The sequence below is a fragment of the Elgaria multicarinata genome, chromosome 3, assembly GCF_023053635.1.
Source record: "Elgaria multicarinata webbii isolate HBS135686 ecotype San Diego chromosome 3, rElgMul1.1.pri, whole genome shotgun sequence".
NCBI classification, from domain to species: domain Eukaryota; kingdom Metazoa; phylum Chordata; class Lepidosauria; order Squamata; family Anguidae; genus Elgaria; species Elgaria multicarinata.
The window spans coordinates 171,651,673-171,674,836 of NC_086173.1; the positions used below are offsets into that span (position 1 = coordinate 171,651,673).

The 23,164-nt window shown below is 44.8% G+C and overlaps 1 protein-coding gene across 1 annotated transcript; it reads left to right on the top strand.

The window, feature by feature from the left end:
• Positions 1-6,315: 6,315 nt before the first annotated feature.
• On the top strand, positions 6,316-22,910 carry LOC134395788 (vomeronasal type-2 receptor 26-like). The gene is made up of 5 exons (XM_063121950.1): positions 6,316-6,333; positions 9,816-10,637; positions 15,506-15,733; positions 18,453-18,579; positions 22,000-22,910. Exons 1-5 carry the CDS (start codon positions 6,316-6,318, stop codon positions 22,908-22,910), a joined length of 2,106 nt encoding a protein of 701 aa, XP_062978020.1.
• Positions 22,911-23,164: the final 254 nt, after the last annotated feature.

Below are 23,164 nucleotides of genomic sequence, written 5' to 3' on the forward strand. Positions count from 1 at the left end.
GAGGAGAGTCTGAAAGAGCTGGGGATGTTTAGCATGGAGAAGAGAAGATTGAAGGGAGACATGATAGCACTCTTCAAATACTTAAAAGGTTGTCACACAGAGGAGGGCCAGGATCTCTTCTCGATCATCCCAGAATGCAGGACACAGAATAACGGGCTCAAATTACAGGAAGCCAGATTCCAGCTGGACATCAGAAAAAAATTCCTGACTGTTAGAGCAGTACGACAATGGAACCAGTTACCAGGGAGGTTATGGTCTCTCCCACACTAGAGGCCTTCAAGAGGCAGCTGGACAACCATTTATCAGGGATTCCTGCATTGAGCAGGGGGTTGGACTTGATGGCCTTAGAGGTCCCTTCCAACTCTACTATTCTATGTTTCTATGACTTTGTATCTCCCCTGACCCGCAACGGGACCCATTCCCTCCCACTTAGCCCATGATTGATCCCAGCCACATACTCTGGCACCCCATGGGACCCTACGAGAAGCTGTAGTTCAGTGGTACAGCAAAGCCTCTCAACCATTGTTGGTGTACAGCTCCAACTAGGGATGAACGGGCTTTGTTAAATAACTTCTGTCTGTGTTTCATGGATTCTCAGGCATCTTTCATTGATGGAATCGGGGACTGTTGTTTTTAATGACAATTTTGTTCCTCTGGCGCAAATATGCACTTGTACAAATTCCCCCCTTCCAATTTTTTTAAAAAACCTGGCCTGAAAGCCTTCAGAAGCCAAAGGTTCATAGAATCATAGAATAGTAGAGTTGGAAGGGGCCTACAAGGCAGTGTATTGTATTCCTTTATTTACAGTCAACAGACCAATATAAAACAAGAAGATACACCATTATATAAAACAATACAGAGTAGGGATAAAAAGAAGGAGTGTTACAAAATCACTAAAGATACTAGATGGTTATTTGTTGGTTTCTGAAAAGGGAACAGAATTGGGTTATTGGGGCCTAGCATAGTGAAAAAGGGAGGGATATATAGATAATAAAATTGCTAATCTGTGGATTTAAACGCAATCAACATCCATAAGCGATCTGGTGCGGATGGCCAAATTCAGGAATTTGGCCACCTGCTCAGTGGTAGATTTACTGGAGCCCTGAAGTAGACTAATCAGGAGTGACTCAGGGGATCGTCCAGGGAGACGTTGCATAATAGGACATAATAGGTCTTTTCTTGCCTGTTGGTAAAAATTGCAATGGAAGAGCACATGCAAAATGGATTCCACCTCGATGTTATTACATGGGCAGTATCTGTTTTTGGATGGAATTTTCTTATATCTGCCCTCCAGCAACTTGGAGGGGAGGACGTTAAATCTTGCTAGGGTGAATGCTTTCCTGTATTTGGGAATGGTTAACCAACCCAGGTATAGCATTCCGTCTTTGCAAGAAGGGACTGGGAGACCCAATGATTGGGGGGAACATGGTCCCCAGGCAGTTCCCCGGAGCTCTTGGTGGTCTATATCCAGTAGTCTCTGTTTGGTGATCTGTTTAGCGCTGTCCAAGTCCAGAGATAGCAGGAAAAAAGGGGATAGCCCTATTGAGGTTACTTTTTGCACCACTGCCCTAGACCAGTGAGATTCGGAGGGTTCTAACAGGACTTTGGTAACCAAGGAGTTGGGGGTGAGCATTAGGTGACAGCGGAGCCAGTAGTGTATGGTGAATATCCAAGCTTGGCATTTAAGTGTACTTAGTCCAGCCTCCAATTTGAGGGCAGCACCAGAAACACATCTAGGGACTTCAAATATAAGCCTGAGGTAGAGATGTTGCACTCCTTCAAGAGAACTTTTGAAGTGTGGGAACCATATTGGAGCTCCAAATAGAGTCTGAGACACTATTTTAGCTTTGTAAACCTGGATGGCTGCCGGTAGATATTTCCCACCTTTCGCATAGAAGAATCGGGATAACGCACCAATAGTTTGTTCAGCTTTGCTCTTGGTGTGTTTGCCATGTGCCCTCCAGTTTTGAGCTTCATGAAACCATAAGCCCAGGTATTTATATGCGTCAATTTGGTTGATTCTGTTTCCCCCCATGGACCAGGGGAATCTTACCTTCCTCCTGGCAAAAACTACCACTTTGGTTTTTGAATAGTTAATTGTCAGCAGGTTTTTCTCGCAGTATTTGGCAAAACCATTTAGTAGTCTCTTGAGGCCCAGTCGAGTCTGGGAGATCAAAACGGCATCGTCAGCATAGAGAAGAACAAAAACTTTTGTTGAACCAATCTTGGGTGCATGCGATGGTAATGAAGCCAACCAGACAGGGAGGTCTGCCAGATAAAGGTTGAACAAGATGGGGGCGAGAACACATCCTTGTCTGACACCAAGTGAGGTGACAATCTCATTTGTGAGATGTCCTTCTCTACTGCAACGAACCTGGGCAGATGTTTTATGATGCAGAGATTGAATCAGGAACAGAAGCCTGCTTTCGATAGAAAGCTGTTCCAGTTTGCTCCAAAGATGGGCTCGGCATATTGAATCGAAGGCAGATTTGAGATCAATAAAAGCGGTGAATAATTTGCCTCCACTGGGTGTAGAATATTTATGAACCAGGTGAGCCAGTACCAGGCAATGGTCAAGAGTAGAGCAGCCTGCTTTAAAGCCAATCTGTTCTTCTCCCAATATATTGTTATCAAGGATCCATGTTTTTAGTTTCAAGGCCAAGAAACTGGCATAGACCTTACCAACTACAGATAAGAGGCTAATGGGTCGATAGTTGGATGGGTCCTTTTTGGGTCCTTTTTTATATATTGGAATGACAATGGCTTTTAGCCAGGTTGCGGGAATTAACCCAGTTTTATTTATTAAGGAGAAAAGAGGTGCTAGCAGGGCAGTCCACCAGCTGATGTTGCTTTTCAGCATCTCTGAAGGGATGCCATCTGGTCCAGGAGCCTTACCTGACTTTAACTGTAGTATTAAGTCCTCTACAGTGCTGATATTGACATTGGGCCAGTTAGGGGAGTCAGGTGGCAGTCTCGGATCAGAATTTGATATGTGGCTGTCATTAAAGGCGATATGGAGATGATTCTCCCAGATTTCAGCCGGTATATGGCATTCCATGCTGCCATTGCTGTTTCCTAGGGCACCTGATACTATCTGCCAAAAGGTTTTACAATTGTTGGAAATGGAAGCCCCTATCAGTAGTTGCCAGGTTTCCCTGTCTGCCTCTCTTTTTTTGTGTTGCAGGAGCTTCTTGTATTTTTTCTTTAACTCATAGTATGTGCGTGGTAGTTGGCGTTCATTGTTCTCACGGTAGGAGCGGTAGGTGAGCTGAATTTTTCTTTTAAGGTTTACACAGTCCCAATCAAACCATTTATTAGTACGAGCTCTCTTGCATTTGGGGTTGCTGAGGTTGTTTAGGAGGGAGGAGTACAAGTCCTGCATTAGCTCCTCGTAGGCTAAGATTCCCAACTCAGGGGGCGCGTCTACTAAAATCTGTGCGATAGTGTTCCTATAGCTGGGAGAGAGGACTAGCCGATCAAAAGCCTGTGCCGTTTTGTCTGTCCATTTGAGCTTTTTAGCACACACAGCAAAGGGTGGGCTGGAGAGTGGAAAATGTTTCGCTTCCATCCTAATAGGCCCTGGAATATGGAGAGAAAGCTCTAGGGGCAGATGGTCACTGTCAAAACGTTCCGCAACTCGGAGGTTACACCCCAGGGTTTTCAGGTCCTTATGGACTAAAATGTAGTCGACCACACTGGCCCCCCTGGAGGAGATGAATGTGAATTCACCCCAGTTATCATCTGTGCAGCAGCCGTTCAAGATAAGCAGGGCGTTTTTTGAGACAAATTGGAGCAGACATTGCCCAGCAGGGTTTACAAATGAGTCCTTAGAATGACGTACATTGGCTCTAAGTTGCTCCTTGCTTGCAATCAAGCTATCACCGCGGTTGGCAGGGTCCACTAGGTAAGTTCCTGTTCTTGCATTTAAATCTCCTGCAATGATGGGGTAGGCGTGCGGATATTTGGCTATCGTTTCCAGATAGAAGCAATCGGCTTTAAGCCAGGAAGCCATTGCCTCCTCCTTGCAAGTTGCTGGAGCAAAATAGACATTAAATAAAAGTAGGGTCAAATTAAAGGCCCTCAGTTCCAGGATCAGGGCCAGCACAGAGGAGTCACAGCTAGGCAGCTCTGTTGTTTTGGCATCGAGGGAGGATGAAATCAGGAGACTCAGCCCCTTGCTTGCTCTACCCTTGCCTTTATTGGGAAGTGCAGGAAGACAAAAGGATACAAATCCATTCACATGTATGTGCTCGCAACACCAAGTCTCTTGTAGCAGGACAATATCAAAGTCTGTCAGATAGTCGAGAAAACTTTGGTTCCCACTTTTAGAGTTCCACCCAGCGATATTCCAGGAGAGGAGTTTTAGGGGAGGAGTTATTTTCCCCTTTCCTTGTCAATCTTGCTCGGTGATTGTGTCCAGGATTCCTTCCAGGTTTTCCAGGATACAGCCGTTGGAAAAGTTTACTTGGGGGCTGGGTAGATCCCTGGTTAGCTTGCATGATTTGATAGGATCTGAGGAAACACCTTCATGGGGTTCTGGCTGTTTCGAGTTAGACCAAGATAAGTGATTTGAACTTAAGATTTTACTTTTAGGGTCGTTTTTAGTACACCTGTGTGGATCAGCTAAGGGCTCCCTATTGCCCACACTGCCAAGTGCTGCGTTTTGGTGTAGATTGCAGGATTTTGATATCACAATCTTGGGGCTCAGAGCCACGCCTCCCTTGGAATATGGTTGCTGCAGATCGCATGTTCGATGCGCACCCTCATACGTATCACAGTGATCCTCTGCTGGAATTGCTTCCACGACAGAATAGCGGTCAGGGGATTTTGGGCTGATTGTCGTTAGGCACTTTGTATTGTGTTGGTTATTGTGCATAAGGAGCTTTCTAAGGTTGGAAAGTCTCAGTAAAATCTTATGTTGTTCTTGCACCGGTAGGGCGTCATAGCTGTCAATTAGCTGAATTTCTTCGGGTGAGAGGTCCTTGTTGACAGAGTTGGTACTGTCTGGTGTAATTTTCTTAAAGCAGTCGATTTTGTTATTGTCATTTGAGAAGCCTACACTATGGTTAATTTCGAATGATTGGTAGAGAGTAGGGGGATAATCATCAGACATATTTAGATCAATCAGTTCCCCTACCGGTGGAGCATTGTTAGCAAGTCTGGGGAAGCAATGGGTTCTTAAAGAGAAAACTGGGGATACATCCTCAAAATGCCTGCTCACCCTCATGCCAATCCTTTGGAATGTTTCTTTAGCCTTGTAGATTCTGGAAGCTATATTGGGTGACACAAATGTTACAATGGCTCGAGCTGAGTGGTAGTTATAAAAGATATATTCTACTTTAAGGACCGAGTCTGAGTTAAGCTGTAGTGAGGTGCAAGCTGTTATAACCTGTATAAGGTGTATTATACGCTCCGATTGTGCTAAGCACCCCTTGGGCTTCGGGTAATTGGAAAAAACTAGATTCTGTTTCAGAAGCTGAAGCTGCCATGGTTTGTTAGCTAAGTTATAGTTCGAGTTTGGATTGAACTCCAATACCGCTGAGGTAATAGGTATTACCTTTTTTGGGAGATGTGAGATTGACCAGGGGTCCTGGGTCACATCTTTGATGGAAACAGGGGTTTGAAGGCAAAGAGCATTTGGTTTCTGTTCCAGGCAGGCCCTATTAGCAGAGTCCTTATTTGCTTTTTTAATTTTTTTGCATGATCTCGAGGGGCTTCCCTGTGGGTTCCTGTCCCTTCCATTCTCGTTTTCTTCCAATAGCTTAAATAATCTATCAAATTGCATTTTGGGTATGCTTCTCGAACTAGGAAGGGTTTTTATATTTTTTGATTTCTCTGTGTTACAAATTGGGACCTTTGAAGTTTTGAGTTTACGTTTGCCGCTGAGCTTGACTGTTTTGTTATTATCTTTACTTTCATCAACATCAGCTTCATCATCACTCTTCATATCGTGAGTGTTTTTATTAACCTCCCTATTTGGATGATCTTTGGCAGAGAGCCCGCTGACATATATGACGTTGGAGGTTGGTGTCGATTTTTTTCCAGAAGTCCTTATTTCAGTTTCACTTGACTTGCCCTGGATTCCTTCTTTAGATCTGCCAAGCGCAAAGACTGTTAAAGTAGTCAGAAGCTCCTTGCATTCTGATAGAAACTTCTTTATCAAAGATATATCGTCAGCCCAATTCAGAAACAGTTTCTTGGTCAGCTCATGTTGGCTGTTAAGCATATTGACTACTGCGTGGAGGTCTTTGTCTTCAGAAGAGATAGAGTGAGTGTTTCGATATGAAGATGAAGAATCGAGTTTCTTGTCCGAGAATGCATCCCGGCCGATTGGTATGACAGGACTTGTAGAACTGCCTTGAGGAGTTTCAGATGCGTGAGACGTAGGTCTAGTCTCTGCAAGGGGAGCCCCCACAGATGCAAGTTCTGCGGCTAAACTGCATCTACGTTCCTCTGGGTTTTCCCACTCCATAACCCTCATTATACTCTGAGGACCCAGGGACCAGTCTAAGACCTCCAAATCAGGAGTCTTTGTCTCAGGCGTTGGATTGGGATTTTCCTCAGAGTTGGTGGCAAAGAAGTTAGTAATTTTTAATTGTTTATGGGCTTTAGTATAGGAGATCACATCATCAGTCACTGGGACCAGACCTAGTTGTTTATATCCATCCCTGGTGAGGACCATTGTGCTCCTTATCGTGTTGCACACAGTCAGGGAGCTGGAAAGAGCCCAGTGAGGCACAAGGAGTGATATCCAGTAACTGGTGGTCAATGTATTTTCGGCGATTCCTTTTTGTTACGTCTGAATGGCGGTAGCTCTAAGGGCAGCAGGAAGAAACAGTCCAAGTTGCAGATAAGCTGGTTTACTAACAGACAAAGCAGTCTCCCTGTAAGCAGGTGAGGGCAGTTCACTAACTTTAAGAGTTAGTGATTAGATGATGATTAACAACTTTAATGCTTCGGAACCTCCCAATACTTAGTTCCTAATTGGACTTGACGTCCTGCCATTAAACACACCTGGGGGAATCAGCATCTAGAGAGTGGGATCACTTACGACAAGGATTTATGTATAGCGTAGTTACTGGTAATCAAATATTTTGTTTTGTTTGTTTGTTTTGCTTCTGCCTTTTTATCCGTTTCCTTCCTTCTTCTTTGTTTCTTAATTTCTTAATTCTTTGGTTCTTTGATGACTTACTTCTTTTAATTCCAAGTTCCTGTCTCTCTTATTTCATGTTTAATTCTTTGATTCTTGTTTGGTTCTTCTACCTCCTCGATGCAGCCTGAGAGGTTTGGTATGCGGGGGAGCTTCTCTAGAGATATCCAAGGGAGTCAAAACAGCCAGGGAACCCTCTATTTGCCGCTCCTTACTTGTTAGAGAACAGCCCAGCTTCAGCCCAGCTTCAGGTACAGAAGATTAAAATTCCACGGCTCCACAGCAGCAAGTAAAACATTAAAAAAGTTAAAAAGTTAAAAACAACAACTCTGCTATATAGAAACAGAGGAGGTCAAAATACCGCACAGCCTTCCTCCTTCTGAGAGGCTGCCAGTTTTTTTTTTTTTTTTTGCTTTGGTTTTAAAATACAAGATAAAATGTTCAAGGCTTGTAAGAAAAAAGAGAGCTAAAATCGGTCGAGTTAAAAAAAAGAATACTAAAATAATTGTTGGTAGTTCCGAGAGCTCGGAGCAAGGTGTCCTCCCTCCTCAGACCGGAACAGGAAGCTCCAGATTCCCTTTGCTGCAGTGATGTTGACCTTTACCGTGGTGACGTTGACCATGGGCCTACAAGGCCATCGAGTCCAGATTGGATTAATAAAAACCCAAACTCAACTGAACACATCGGAGATTTCTCTGACACTTCTAGCCATAACAGGCTTATGTTTAGCCGATTTGGCCCATGGGCCAGAATAAATTCTCCACCCCTGGGCTAGGGCTATTCTTTTTTTCAGGAGATTGTCAGAGAATCAACTCAAAATCTTGTTTTCATAGAATCATAGAATAGCAGAGTTGGAAGGGACCTACAAGGCCATCGAGTCCAACCCCCTGCTCAATGCAGGAATCCACCTTAAAGCACCCCTGACAGATGGTTGTCCAGCTGCCTCTTGAAGGCCTCTAGTGTGGGAGAGCCCACAACCTCTCTAGGTAACTGATTCCATTGTCATACTGCTCTAACAGTCAGGAAGTTTTTCCTGATGTCCAGCCGGAATCTGGCTTCCTTTAACTTGAGCCCGTTATTCCGTGTCCTGCACTCTGGGAGGATCGAGAAGAGATCCAGGCTCTCCTCTGTGTGACAACCTTTCAAGTATTTGAAGAGTGCTGTCATGTCTCCCCTCAATCTTCTCTTCTCCAGGCTAAACATGCCCAGTTCTTTCAGTCTCTCTTCATAGAGCTTTGTTTCCAGACCCCTGTTCATCCTGGTTGCCCTCCTCTGAACACGCTCCAGCTTGTCTACATCCTTCTTGAATTGTGGAGCCCAGAACTGGACACAATACTCTAGATGAGGCCTAACCAGGGCCGAATAGAGAGGAACCAGTACTTCACGTGATTTGGAAGCTATACTTCTATTAATGCAGCCCAAAATAGCATTTGCCTTTCTTGCAGCCATATCGCATTGTTGGCTCCTATTCAGCTTGTGATCTACAACAATTCCAAGATCCTTCTCAATCAGGTATATACAGAGGGATGATCAATCCAAGCCGAGGTCAGAGCACATGCAGTCAATCAGTCAAGAGGGTCGGGCAAGAACTGGAGTCATCACAATAACAGGCCAAGGTGAAAACACCATAAACTGTCAGTACATTACACAATCTGGAGGCAGTCCAAAAGGTCAGGAAACAGGATTTCAGGCAAGGTTCCGGAAACATGGTACAAGGCAGGATGGACCAAAGTTGTTCCACCGCTGGCTGATTCCAAATGCAGGCTTTTCAGCCCACAGCCTGTTGGACCCCACCCAGAGCTCAGCTGCAGTCATCCAAGCTCTCCTTTCAGAGCCCTACTCCTGAGGAGACCCTTTCTCCCTGAGGAGACCTTTTCTGCAGGCGAGCACTCTATCGCACAGGAGACTTATTCGCCTGTCGCTTGAGGCAATGTCACTCCTGGGGGTCAAGGGGGCACTCAGCCTCTGCCTCAGAGGCAGAGTCCCTTTCCCCTGGCAGGGATGGTCCTGCAACGACCTCCCCTGAGGGCTCTGGTGGGTCTGATAGTGGTCTTGGGTCTGGGGCTTCGGCTTCTGGGGCACCCTGGGCTTCTGGGGCCTTTAGGTCCTCCTCTGAGGAACTCCTCAAGTAGGGGCATGACACTGGGCAGTTTACAAAAGTTATATATGATTTGGCCTAAATATAGGGTGACCATATGAAAAGGAGGACAGAGCTCCTGTATCTTTAACAGTTGCATAGAAAAGGGAATTTCAGCAGGTGTCATTTGTATATATGGGGAACCTGGGGAAATTTCCTCTTCATCACAACAGTTAAAGCTGCAGGTGCCCTGCCCTCTTTTAAATCTGGTCACTCAAGTATAGCTCCTGCAGCTTTAACTGTGGTGATGAAGACGGGATTTCATCAGGTTCTCCATATATACAAATAACACCTCCTGAAATTCCCTTTTCTATGCAACTGTTAAAGATACAGGAGCCCTGTCCTCCTTTTCATATGGTCACCCAACTAAATACAATTCATAGAATCATAGAATAGTGGAAGGGGCCTCTAAGGCCATCGAGTCCAACCCCCTGCTCAATGCAGGAATCTACCCTAAAGCATCCCTGACAGATGGTTCTCCAGCTGCCTCTTGAATTGAAATCCTCCATCTCTTCTTTTCCTTACTAGGTCAGTTACGCTTCTGTTCAACATGTTCTTGACAAAACCCATTTCCCTCTTCTCTACCGGTTGGTCCCAAAAGAAGAACCCACCTACCTAGGGGTTGTCCAACTGCTCCTGCATTTCAGATGGACGTGGATCGGTCTCTTTGCTCCAGACACCGAAAATGGGAGAAGGTTCACGAGCACCTTGACACCTGCGCTCTTAACGTATGGCATTTGCGTTGCCTTCTCACAAACCATCTTACGATATTTTCCTTCTATGTATGAATGGTTAATAGAGCAGATCTATGAGTCTTCCTTGCCCACCTTCAAAGTCAATGTATTTGTTTACTATGGGGCAGCTCAGTCCTTAATTGATGTAATTGGTCTGCAAGACATGGTTGATGAAGTATTTTTCCCAACGTCTGGGAAAGTTTGGATCACAATAGCTTTGCAGTACACCTGCTTGAACTTGGCTTTAAAGTCCCGTAGTACCAACCTCCATGGTTATTTGTCAGTGCTTATCGGGGAAAAGAAAGGAACAAAGAGTCATAAAGTGCCACCTTCATCGCTTCTTTCTTTTGGTCCAGACTCAACTGAGGCATTTCATTGTTTATATTCAAAACACGGATTTTCGGTGAAGGGTCGTAAACGATGCAGAGTGAAAGACAGTCTTCAAGGGTTGGCTCCAGACCTCCTTGAAAGCAGCCAGTCCCAAGACACCTACAGCATTCGCAACACTGTGCAAGCCATAGCACAGGCCTTAGATGCTGCATACTCCTCCAGAGCCAAGCAGAGGGTCTCGGTGGGTGGAAGCAGATTGGAAGGAGAAAGCCTTCAGCCATGGCAGGTACTCTTCATTTCCTCAATGGTGGTCCCATTGAAATTATAGTCAGATTCTGAGAATCTTTTGGAAGCCGTCGTGAGATGAGGTAGACTTCACAGATTCCTGAAGCACTGTTATTATTATTATTATTATTTATTTATATAGCACCATCACTGTACATGGTGCTGTACAGATAACACAGTAAATAGCAAGACCCTGCCGCATAGGCTTACAATCTAATAAGTTGTAGTAAACAATAAAGAGGGAAGGAGAGTGCGAACAGGCACAGGGAAGTGTAAACAGGCACCGGGTAGGGAGAAGCTAACAGTATAGAGTCAGAACAAACTCAATATTTGAAGGCTATAGGGAAAAGAAAAGTTTTTATTTATTTATTTATTTTATTTATTTATTTATTACATTTTTATACCGCCCAATAGCCGAAGCTCTCTGGGCGGTTCACAAAAATTAAAACCACAGTAAAACACCCAACAGTTTAAAACACAATTACGAAATACAGTATAAAAAGCGCAACCAGGATAAAACCACACAGCAAAGTTGATATAGGATTAAAATACAGAGTTAAAACAGTAAAATTTAAATTTAAGTTAAAATTAAGTGTTAAAATACTGAGTGAATAAAAAGGTCTTCAGCTGGCGACGAAAGCAGTACAGTGTAGGCGCCAAGCGGACCTCTCTGGGGAGCTCGTTCCACAACCGGGGTGCCACAGCGGAGAAAGCCCTCCTCCTAGTAGCCACCTGCCTCACTTCCTTTGGCAGGGGCTCACGGAGAAGGCCCCCTAAAGCATCATTTTAGCTGAGTTTTAAAAGCAGTGATTGAGTTTGTAGTTCTCAAGTGTTCTGGAAGAGCGTTCCAGGCGTAAGGGGCAGCAGAAGAAAAAGGACGAAGCCGAGTAAGGGAAGTGGAGGTCCTAGGGCAGGCGAGAAGCATGGCATCAGAGGAGCGGAGAGCACGAGCGGGGCGATAGTGTGAGATGAGAGAGAAGAGATAGGCAGGAGCTAGACCGTGAAGAGCTTTGAAGGTCAGCAGGAGAAGTTTATATTGGATTCTGGAGTGAATTGGAAGCCAATGAAGAGATTTCAGAAGTGGAGTGACATGGTCAGAGCGGCGGGCCAAGAAGATGATCTTAGCGGCAGAGTGGTGGACAGAGACCAGCGGACTGATGTGAGACGAAGGAAGGCCAGAGAGAAGAAGGTTGCAGTAGTCCAACCGAGAGATAACCAGTGCGTGAACGAGAGTCTTGGCAGAAGAGACAGACAAAAATGGTCGAATCCTGGCAATATTATACAGGAAGAAACGACAGGATTTAGCTACTGCCTCGATGTGAGGAGTGAAGGAGAGTGAGGAGTCAAATATAAAGCCAAGACTACGAGCTTCCTTGACCATGTCATGCTTTTACCAGCTTCGGCTGGTTCGCCAACTATGGCCTCTCTTGGACAGGGATTGCTTGGCCACGGTGGTACAGGCATTGGTAACCTCAAGATTGGATTACTGCAATGCGTTCTATGTGGGGCTGCCCTTGAAGCTGCTCCGGAAGCTGGAGCTAGTGCAGAATGCTGCAGCTCGGCTGTTGTCTGGAGCTGCCCCTTTCCAGCATGGAACTCCTCTGCTGAGGGAACTGCACTGGCTGCCTATTCGCTACCGGGCCAGGTTGAAGGTTCCTGTACTTGTGTACAAAGCCCTAAACAACTTGGGACCAGGATACCTGAGAGAGCGCCTTCTCCCCTACCAACCTGCCCAGTCACAAGGTCATCCTAGGGCTTACTCCTCGTGGTCCCACATAGACCCATCCTCCGATTAGAGTCCACCAGGGGAAGAGCCTTCAGCGTGGTGGCCCCCCTCCTATGGAATTCCCTGCCTCTGGAGGTCAGGCGGGCGCCAACTTTGTATTTCTTTCGGCACCTCCTGAAAACGTCATTGTTTCTGGATGCCTTTCCTTCACGACCAGCCGTGGTTCACAGTACACCTTTCATTTTGCTTTTAGAAATCTATTTTAAGGTGTTTTCTTTTGTTTTTATTTTATTTTATCTTGTACACCGCTCTGAGATTTTCAAAGGGGAGTGATATATAAATATTGCAAATAAATAAATAAATAACCATCATGAGTTATCAGGTTGTCTGGTGGGAGTAGAGTGAGCATATGGAAAGGAGGTCAGGGCACCCGTATCTAACAATTGTGTACAAAAGGGTTTTTTTCAGCAGGTGTCATTCATAAGCATGCAGCACCTGGTGAAATTCCCTCTACATCGCAACAGTTAATGCTGCACTAGCTATACTAGAGAGACCAGATACCAAAGAGGGCAGGGTTATCGTGATGTGGGGTGGTCACCATGGGTTATTTGGGCTGGCTACAGAGCTGAAAGGCAAGAGTAGTAAAAAACTATCTGCCCCTCTGCTCTTCACTGGCTTACTGATTAAGAACACATTAAATTGGCCAAGCCAGCAATGTAGAGGAGGCAGCCTATGAGGTTTGGTCCTGATAAGAAGTACCCTGCTGGATCAGACCAAGGGTCCCTCTAGTCCAGCACTGTGTTCACACAGAGGCCAACCAGCCATTGGCCAGGGACCAACAAAGCAGGACAGGGTGCAACAGCACCCTCCCACCCATGTTCCCCAGCAACTGGTGCACTCAAGCTTACTGCCTTGAATACTGGAGGTAGCACACAACCATCAGGGCTAGTAGCAATGGATAGCCGTTGTCTCCTGGAATTTATGCAACCCCCTTTTAAAGCCATCCAAATGGGTGACCATCACTACATCTTGTAGTAGTGAGTTCCATAATTTAACTATGTGCTGTGTGAAGAAGTCCTTCCTTTTAATCTGTTCTGAATCTCCCACCCATCAGCTTCATGGGGTGACCCCATTGGGTTCTAGTATTTTGAGAGAGGGAGAAAAATGTCTCCCTATCCACATTCTCCACACCATGCATGATTTTGTACACCTCTATCATGTCTCCCCTTAGCCTCCTTTTTTCCAAGCTAAACTATACCAGTTGATGTAACCTTCCCTCACAGGGAAGATGCTCCAGCCCCTTCATCATTTTAGTTGCCCTTTTCTGCACTTTTTCCAGCTCTATAATATCCTAAGGAGGCACCTGATCCTGCAAACCTTCAATGTGTTATAGGTGCCCACTGTTTTTTGGTGCACCTGGGATTTTTGCTGCTTTCGTAGGTAGTGCTGGGTTTTCATCATGCATCAGATGCCTCCTTAGTAGAGGATGCTGGCTATGAGGTTTGGTCCTGATCCTGCAAACCCCTAAGATGCTATAGGCATTGCCCCACTTTTTGGTGCACTTGGGAATTTTGCTCTTCTGGAGTAAATGCACAGCGGATTTTGGCGCCTCCTTAAAACGTCACTATTCCAGGAAGCCTTTCCTTAATGGTGTCTCCCAACAAGGAGAGGCTCTGTGTGGAGTTTGGTCCAGATCCTGAAGAACCCCAAGGTTTTCTATCCACTTCCCACTTTATGGGACCCTCACGATTTTTGCTCTCCTGGAGTAAATTAGAGTGACCCTATGAAAAGGAGGACAGGGCTCCTGTATCTTTAACAGTTGCATAGAAAATAGAATTTCAGCAGGTGTCATTTGTATATATGGAGAAGCTGGTGAAATTCCCTCTCATCACAACAGTTAAAGGTGCAGGAGCTATACTAGAGTGACCAGATTTAAAAGAGGGCAGGGCTCCTGCAGCTTTAACTATTGTGATGAAGAGGGAATTTCACTAGGTTCCCCATGTATACAAATGACACCTGCTGAAATTTCCTTTTCAATACAACTGTTAAAGATATAGGAGCCCTGTGTTAAAAGGGTTGATGAGCGAAATATATAGAATATTGGTGGAGAAAGGGACAATGGATAATTCGGGTAAAACGGTTTGGGAGACAGATTTGAAGGTACAAATAGGACAACAGGGTTGGGAGGGAATATGGAAACAAAGAGCGTTGAGAAATATGTCAGTAAGAATAAAAGAGAATTATTATAAAATTGTATGGAGGTGGTACCTAACTCCGGTTAGATTGAACAAGATAAACAATCAGCAAACAGAAAATTGTTGGAGAGGTTGTGGGGTTAAAGGAACGTATTTGCATATGTGGTGGGAATGTAACTATGTTCAGAAATTGTGGAAGATGGTGTTTTTGGAAATTGAAGAAATTGTTGAAATGAAGATAGAAAGAACACCAAAAGTTGCATTGCTGTCACTATTTGAAGAAGATTTTAAATGTAAAAAGGAAATTAAGGAACTGATAACGAATTTGTTGACTGCAGCAAGATTAATTATAGCTAGGAACTGGAAGATACATGAGATCCCGTGGTGGGGGGTGCACTGTAGGTGTATTGATTATGTTATTAAGATAAGATATTGTATTCAACTGAATTATGTAGTATGTTGTGTGTTTTTTATGTGATGTAATGTGTATGTTTATGTATTGTAGAAAATAAAAAAAAAATTATATATAAAAAAAAAAGATATAGGAGCCCTGTCCTCCTTTTCATATGGTCACCCTAGAGTAAATATGACAGAGGTTGGTGGTGGATCAGGTGCCTCCTGATTGGGGGAGGCTGTGCATGGCATTTTGTCCCAATCCTCCAAATGTCTAGCACTTCAGAGCTGAAACAGCAGCACTGCTTGACAGGGAGATCTGCAGCAGAACACAGGTCTACGTGTGAGTCAAATAACCCACAGTAGCTTAATAAGCTCTTGAGAGTAGCTTATTAAACCATCATGGGCTATTGTGATGTCTGAACACAGCCTGAGTGTTCAAAAATATAAAATCTACATATCCATCATGTCTAAAATATATGTGCACCTACTATGAGTCTTAGGACAAGGTAGACATTTTCACATTCTATATGTCCGTCCCCCCTGCCGTTCTAGTTGCATCCTTTCCTGGGAAACTTCCATTTTTACAATACTAGCACGGCCGGCATGTATTTGGATGAGGACGGCAACCTGGCCACTGACTTTGACATCTTGAATTCTGTGACACTACCCAACAATTCCATTCTTATAGAGAAAATTGGGAGTCTAAGCAGACAAAGGCCCTCAAACATGATGATCACCATTGACCGGGATGACATTGTATGGCCTAGCTGGTTTAACAAGGTGGGTATAAGCACTTGTTTCAATATATGTTCTATTGTTATGACCCACAGCATAATCAGCCCAATATCAGAGTCTACTACCGACCACCCAATCAAGGGGAAGATGAGGATGAAACTTTTGAGAAACAAATTGCCAGTGTTTCAAGGGAGTGTGATGTAGTAGTGATGAGGGACTTCAATTACCCCAATATCTGTTGGGAGACAAATACTGCCAAAAGTGGCCCTTCCAAGAAATTCCTGACATGTGTGGGTGATAACGTTCTCCTACAGAAAGTGGAGGAAGGAACTATTTATTTATTTATTTATTTATTACATTTTTATACCGCCCAATAGCCGAAGCTCTCTGGGCGGCTCACAAAAATTAAAAACATAATAAAACAACCAACAGGTTTAAAGCACAAATACAAAATACAGTATAAAAAGCACAACCAGGATAAAACCATGCAACAAAATTGATATAAGATTAAAATACAGGGTTAGAACAGTAAAATTTAAATTTAAGTTAAAATTAAGTGTTAAAATACTGAGAGAATAAAAAGGTCTTCAGCTGGCGACGAAAGGAGTACAGTGTAGGCGCCAGGCGGACCTCTCTGGGGAGCTCATTCCACAGCCGGGGTGCCACAGTGGAGAAGGCCCTCCTCCTAGTAGCCACCTGCCTCACTTCCTTTGGTAGGGGCTCACGGAGAAGGGCCCCTGTAGATGATCTTAAGGTCCGGGTAGGTACATATGGGAGGAGGCGTTCCTTCAAATAACCTGGCCCCAAACCGTTTAGGGCTTTAAATGTCAATACCAGCACTTTGAATCGGGCCCGGACCTGGACTGGCAGCCAGTGAAGTTGTAAAAGGACTGGCGTAATGTGATCTCGCTGGCCATGATCGGCAATCCTTAACATGATATTGACCACGTCCCATGTGGACTAAGGGCAATGATCCCGGACGCAAGTAAGTCCGGGATCGCCCTTTCTCCCTCCCTCTACACCCATAGGTGTAGAAAGGGCCTGAGAGGCGGCAACCTTCGTGGGTATGAGGGAGGGACCTTTCTCCATCCTAGCTGAAGTTGCCAGGATTAAACCTTGCACCTTTTGCATGCTCAGCATGTACTCTACCACTGCACCCTTTCCCGGCAGTCAAGTGCTCATCACTGTGTAAATATTTAAGAAGATAGAGTTGGGAATGCTAACATTTTTTCTTGCAAACATTATCTTGAAAAGCAATCACATGCACGATTAACCAAACTGATGGATCAAGCTACACTGAGAAGCCAGTGTGGTGTTGTGGTTAGAGTGTTGGACTGGGAGTCGGGAGATCCGGGTTCTAGTCCTCACTCGGCCATTGGAAACCCACTGGGTGACTTTGGGCCAGTCACAGACTCTCAGCTCGACCTACCTCACAGGGTTGTTGTTGTGAGGATAAAATGGAGAGGAGGAGGATAATGTGTGCTGCCTTGGGTTCCTTGGAGTTAAAAATGTGGGATATAAATGCAATAATAAATAAAATAATATTTAACACTTCAATTGTGACTGACAGCTGCTGTGGGACAGGCTTATCAGGATTGGGACTGTGGTTCAGAGAGAAGGGATTTAAATGTATCCTATTGTTCCACAATCCCGATGGAGATCTCTCACTGATCCTGCCTGAGTTGCTATTAGAAATGATTAGGGTGACCCTATGAAAGGAGGACAGGGCTCCTGTATCTTTAGCTTTGTTGTTGTTTATTCGTTCAGTCGCTTCCGACTCTTCGTGACTTCATGGACCAGCCCACGCCAGAGCTTTCTGTTGGCCGTTGCCACCCCTAGCTCCCCCAAGGTCAAGTCTGTCACCTCCAGAATATCATCCATCCATCTTGCCCTTGGTCGGCCCCTCTTCCTTTTGCCTTCCATTCTCCCTAGCATCAGCCTCTTCTCCAGGGTATCCTGTCTTCTCATTCTGTGGCCAAAGTACTTCAGTTTTGCCTTTAACACCATTCCCTCAAGTGAGCAGTCTGGCTTTACTTCCTGGAGTATGGACTGGTTTGATCTTCTTGCAGTCCAAGGCACTCTCAGAATTTTCCTCCAACACCACAGTTCAAAAGCGTCTATCTTCCTTCGCTCAGCCTTCCTTATGGTCCAGCTCTCACAGCCATAGGTTACTACGGGGAATACCATTGCTTTAACTATGCGGACCTTTGTTGTCAGTGTGGTGTCTCTGCTCTTAACTATTTTATCAAGATTTGTCATTGCTCTCCTCCCAAGAAGTAAACATCTTCTGATTTCCTGGCTGCAGTCAGCGTCTGCAGTAATCTTTGTGCCCAGAAATACAAAATCTGACACTGCCTCCATGTTTTCTCCCTCTATTTGCCAGTTATCAATCAAGCTGGTTGCCATAATCTTGGTTTTTTTGGTGCATAAAAAAGAGAATTTCAGCAGGTGTCATTTGTATATATGCAGAACCTGGTGAAATTCCCTCTTCATCACAACAGTTAAAGCTGCAGGAGCTATACTAGAGTGACCTGACTTAAAAGAGGGCAACTTTAACTGTTGTGATGAAGAGGAAATTTCCCCAGGTTCCCCATAAATACAAATGACACCTGCTGAAATTTCCCTTTCAATATAACTGTTAAAGATACAGGAGCCCTGTCCTCCTTTTCATAGGGTCACCCTAGACATGGTGAGAGAACTCTTATTGGTGCCAATTTAGGTCCATGGACGAAACAACACCCTGTTACCATGTCTTTATGGGTAGAGTGTGCCGCATTCCAGATGTACCAGTAGCTGCAGACCCGGCTACGTCAAGGTGATTCGGGAAGGAGAGCCACTTTGCTGTTATGACTGCGCTCCCTGCATGGAAGGGACCATCTCCACCGAGGAAGGCAAGTGATTCCAAAAGAAGAGGGCCAAGGTTTCCATCTTTCCTTTGGAAAACTTTGAACTTGGAGTGAAAAGAACTGACTTTTAATCAGCTTCCCTCAGCCTGGTGTTTGGTTGTGGGATGCTGCTGAGAATGGTAGTTCGACACATTCAGACATTACCAGAATTAGGATGATAGTGTTAGGCGTAGGGAAAGGATTGTGATTGCAAGAGCTCATGGTGGTAATGGTTTTACTTTGCTTGAGCTATTTATCCATACTTCAGGACTTTGGGAGCTTTTGGCTACCTGTTTACACCCTCTAGATGATCAATAGGATTGTCATGAGCACCTGTCTGTGTCCAGGAGCCCAGTGGACCTCCACACAACACACATCCCCAGCTGGGAGTTCCTCTTGCAAGTGCGGTTGACCCCTGAGCACTCGCGAGGCTCCAGCAAGTCCTCAGCAGCTCCCTGCGTCAACCTGAAAATTGTGCATTCGCCACTGATGCAACTGGGGAAGTATGCATTTTTGGGAGCCTCTGTAAATTTCACATTTCCCCTCCTGTCCTTCACCAATGGTGGTCTTAAAGGCCCCCATTGACGCAAGGGTAAAGGCGCCATTGACTCAAGGGTAAAGGTGCCATTGACGCAAGTGTATGTGGTTGTAAATGACCTGATTTCCAGAGGCCCCAGAAAGTGTGTTTTCCCCTCCTCCACCAATTGGGTACTTAAGGGAATTGACTGGAGATGAGGAGGGGAAAGTATGTCATTCTTACTGCTCCAATGGAGGCCTCCGGAAAGTGCATTATCCCCCCTCCCCACATCATCCCCCCTCCCCACACTAATGGCAGTCTTAAAGGGGAAAGTGTGTCATTCCAGGACATTTTAGAACATTACAGAAAATCCCCCGACACCCAGGATAGAACAAAACCCAGGACAAATACGGGAAAAACCTGATAGTTGGTCACCCTAAGGTCAGGTCTTTGGGTTGTGATCCAAGGCAGCAGCAGAGTAGTGGGCTTGATGTAATTTCTTTCTTTCAGCCTGAGGAAGAGCTGGTGCAAAGCCAAGCGAGTTCCTTTCTAGAGACAACTAATCAATGCACAACATCAAGGCCTGATCAGTTGCCAATAGACAAAGAGAAGGTGAACTAGAGCAATTACAAATGCAAGGTCTAGGAGGGAACATAGAAACCAAATGCACAGTTACAAGATGGGGGATACTTGGCTCAGCAATACTACAAATGAGAAGGATCTGGGAATTGTTGTAGATCGCAAGCTGAATAGGAGCCAACAGTGCGATATGGCTGGAAGAAAGGCAAATGCTATTTTGGGCTGCATTAATAGAAGTATAGCTTCCAAATCACGTGAGGTACTGGTTCCTCTCTATTCGGCCCTTGCTAGGCCTCATCTAGAGTATTGCGTCCAGTTCTGGGCTCCACAATTCAAGAAGGATGCAGACAAGCTGGAGCGTGTCTAGAGGAGGGCAACCAGGATGATCAGGGGTCTGGAAACAAAGCCTAATGAAGAGAGACTGAAAGAACTGGGCATGTTTAGCCTGGAGAAGGGACGTTTGAGAGGAGACATGATAGCACTCTTCAAATACTTAAAAGGTTGTCACAAAGAGGAGGGCCAGGATCTCTTCTCGATCCTCCCAGAGTGCAGGACACGGAATAATGGGCTCAACTTAATGGAAGCCAGATTCCAGCTGGACATCAGGAAAAACTTCCTGACTATTAGAGCAGTACAACAATGGAATCAGTGACCTAGGGAGGTTGTGGGCTCTCCCACACTAGTGGCCCTCAAGAGGCAGCTGGACAACCATCTGTCAGGGATGCTTTAGGGTGGATTCCTGCATTGAGCAGGGGGTTGGACTCAATGGCCTTGTAGGCCCCTTCCAACTCTGCTATTCTATGATTCTATGAAATAATTTAGCACCCAATTGGTATTTATACATTTAGGGCCCGTTTAGGGCTCATTTAGTCCACAAATTAGGACTATTCTCTCATTGTTATTCCTAAAAAAATAAAACATATAGATAGATAGATAGATAGATAGAGAGAGAGAGAGAGAGAGAGAGAGAGAGAGAGATTCCAAAACACCTTTCAGGCTAGATACAATCAATTTTGAATTATACCTTTGAGAAGATAATACCTTACTCAAAATATGCCAATTGAACTGAAGCCTATGATTCTTTTCTAGACATCTATATTTCAAGCTTTCTGATGTGTATAACTCAGACAATTGTTTTTGCTCATACATAAGTGAAATTTTAAGTACACTTTTGACCTGGAATAATACAGGTCACGCCTGTCCTCGCGCCTGTTCATTACCAAATAACTTTTTGGCCCAAGTGACAGGGCTTTAAATCAGCATTTTCTCTTTGGATACCATCCAAATCACCTTGACCTTTATTTTTATGCCAGTTACCCAGTATTCATCGTGAACCTGCTTGTGAATCTGCTTATTCCCTTTCATACAATGACTACTTCTTACTGATTTAAATTTTAAATTCTTAATTATTTATCATTAATATTTGATATTTGCATTTCATAATAAGACATCCTACATTGTTTTATGCGAGGTGGTTAGGGATTTCTCAATAGTCTTCCCTGCAAGTCCAATAAAGCAAAATCAGGTATTTCCCAGGACAGTGGCTTTGGTGGAGATTCCTACCAACACACACTGGTTCAGAGAACATGCTAAGCTATGGTTAAGCCACTAACCCTTTTGCAGCAAGTGGTTAGCGAGTGTGTTTAGCCATGGTAAGGAATGGTTTACATGGCACACTACATCATGGTTCAGATGACATGCTTAGCCATAATGTTTAGTTCAAAAAGCTTAACCATCATAGTTTAGCATGTTGTCTGAACAGGACCAAGATGGTGGTTTATGAACAGGAGAGGTATAGGAAACATTCAAGATCCCATACTGCACATTAGGCTCCTTGAGGAGCAGAATTAATTCATCCCCCAATATAGATTATGGAAGGACAACTTGTGGCTCTCCAGATGTTGTTGTGGCTCTCTAGCATAGCCAATGATGAGGCATGATGGCACCTGAAATCTAACATCTGGATAATCACAAATTGTCCAGTCCTGCTAAACATGTTGTTCCAACTTGTAAATTGTCTCACCCAGGGGTGACTCTCTGGTGGACAGTGTCATCCCAGAACACCTCAGCCCTACTACCCACAATACGTTCCATCACTTCATCCACTGATCAGATTCCTCTCCCCATCCCCACTACACATGGATATTTTCTGGCCTCTTCTCCATCCTTGGTTTGCATAGGCCCCCTTGGTATCTCAGTTTTCATCAGAAATATATCATAGAATCATAGAATAGTAGAGCTGAAAGGGGCCTACAAGGCCATTGAGTCCAACATCCTGCTCAATCAATGGGGGATATTAATGATGCTGAAGTCCCTCTTTTTCTTTTTAGATGCAGACATTTGTACAGCATGTCCAGATGATCAGCATCCCAGCATGGACCGAAATGAATGTGTCCCCAAGATTATAACCTTCCTGTCCTGTGAAGAAACTTTGGGGATTATCCTGGTTTCTTTTGCCCTATTCTTATCCATAACTACAAGCTTTGTCTTAGGAATTTTCATTAAATTCCTAGAGACCCCGATAGTCAAAGCCAACAACCGGGACCTCTCCTATGTCCTCCTCATCACCCTCCTGCTTTCCTTCTTGTCCTCCTTCCTCTTCATCGGCCGGCCAAAGAAAGCGACCTGCCTCCTCCGACAAACAGCCTTCAGCATCATCTTCTCAGTTGCCGTCTCTTCTGTGTTGGCAAAAACCATTACTGTGGTACTGGCCTTCTTGGCCACAAAGCCAGGGAACAGGGTGAGGAAGTGGCTGGGGAAAAGTTTGGCCAACTCCATTGTCATCTACTGTTCCAGTGTCCAAGTTGTCATCTGCACCACCTGGCTGGGAGTCTCTCCACCCTTTCCAGATTCTGACATGCACTCCCAGCCTGGACAGATCATCCTGCAATGCAATGAAGGGTCTGTCACCATGTTCTATGCTGCCCTTGGCTACATGGGGTTCCTGGCTGCCATCTGCTTCACAGTGGCTTTCCTAGCCAGGAAGCTGCCTGGGTCCTTCAACGAAGCCAAGCTGATCACCTTCAGCATGCTGGTCTTCTGCAGCGTCTGGGTGTCCTTTGTGCCCACCTACCTGAGCACCAAGGGGAAATACATGGTGGCCGTGCAGGTCTTCTCCATCTTGGCCTCCAGTGCTGGGCTACTGATCTGCATCTTTCTTCCCAAATGCTACATTATTGTACTGAGGCCTGAACTGAATACAAGGGAACATCTCATGATGAAAATGAAAGATGGCATCTGATTCTTAGTATACTATTTTCACTTCTGGAATATATGTCCAGCATGGCTATCATGGATGTGAACTGTATGACTTAGGAGTCAACTGCGGGCTTTAACATTTATCATAAATAGCCCCCCCTTCCCTTCACAGATATCTCGAAAGGTCCATGACCAATGTAGGTAAATTCAAGGTGACCTTGGAATGTCCACAGACAGTTTTGATTTAGTATTTTGCATGTAATAATTTACCTCTAGAATAAGAGAATAGAAGTACAG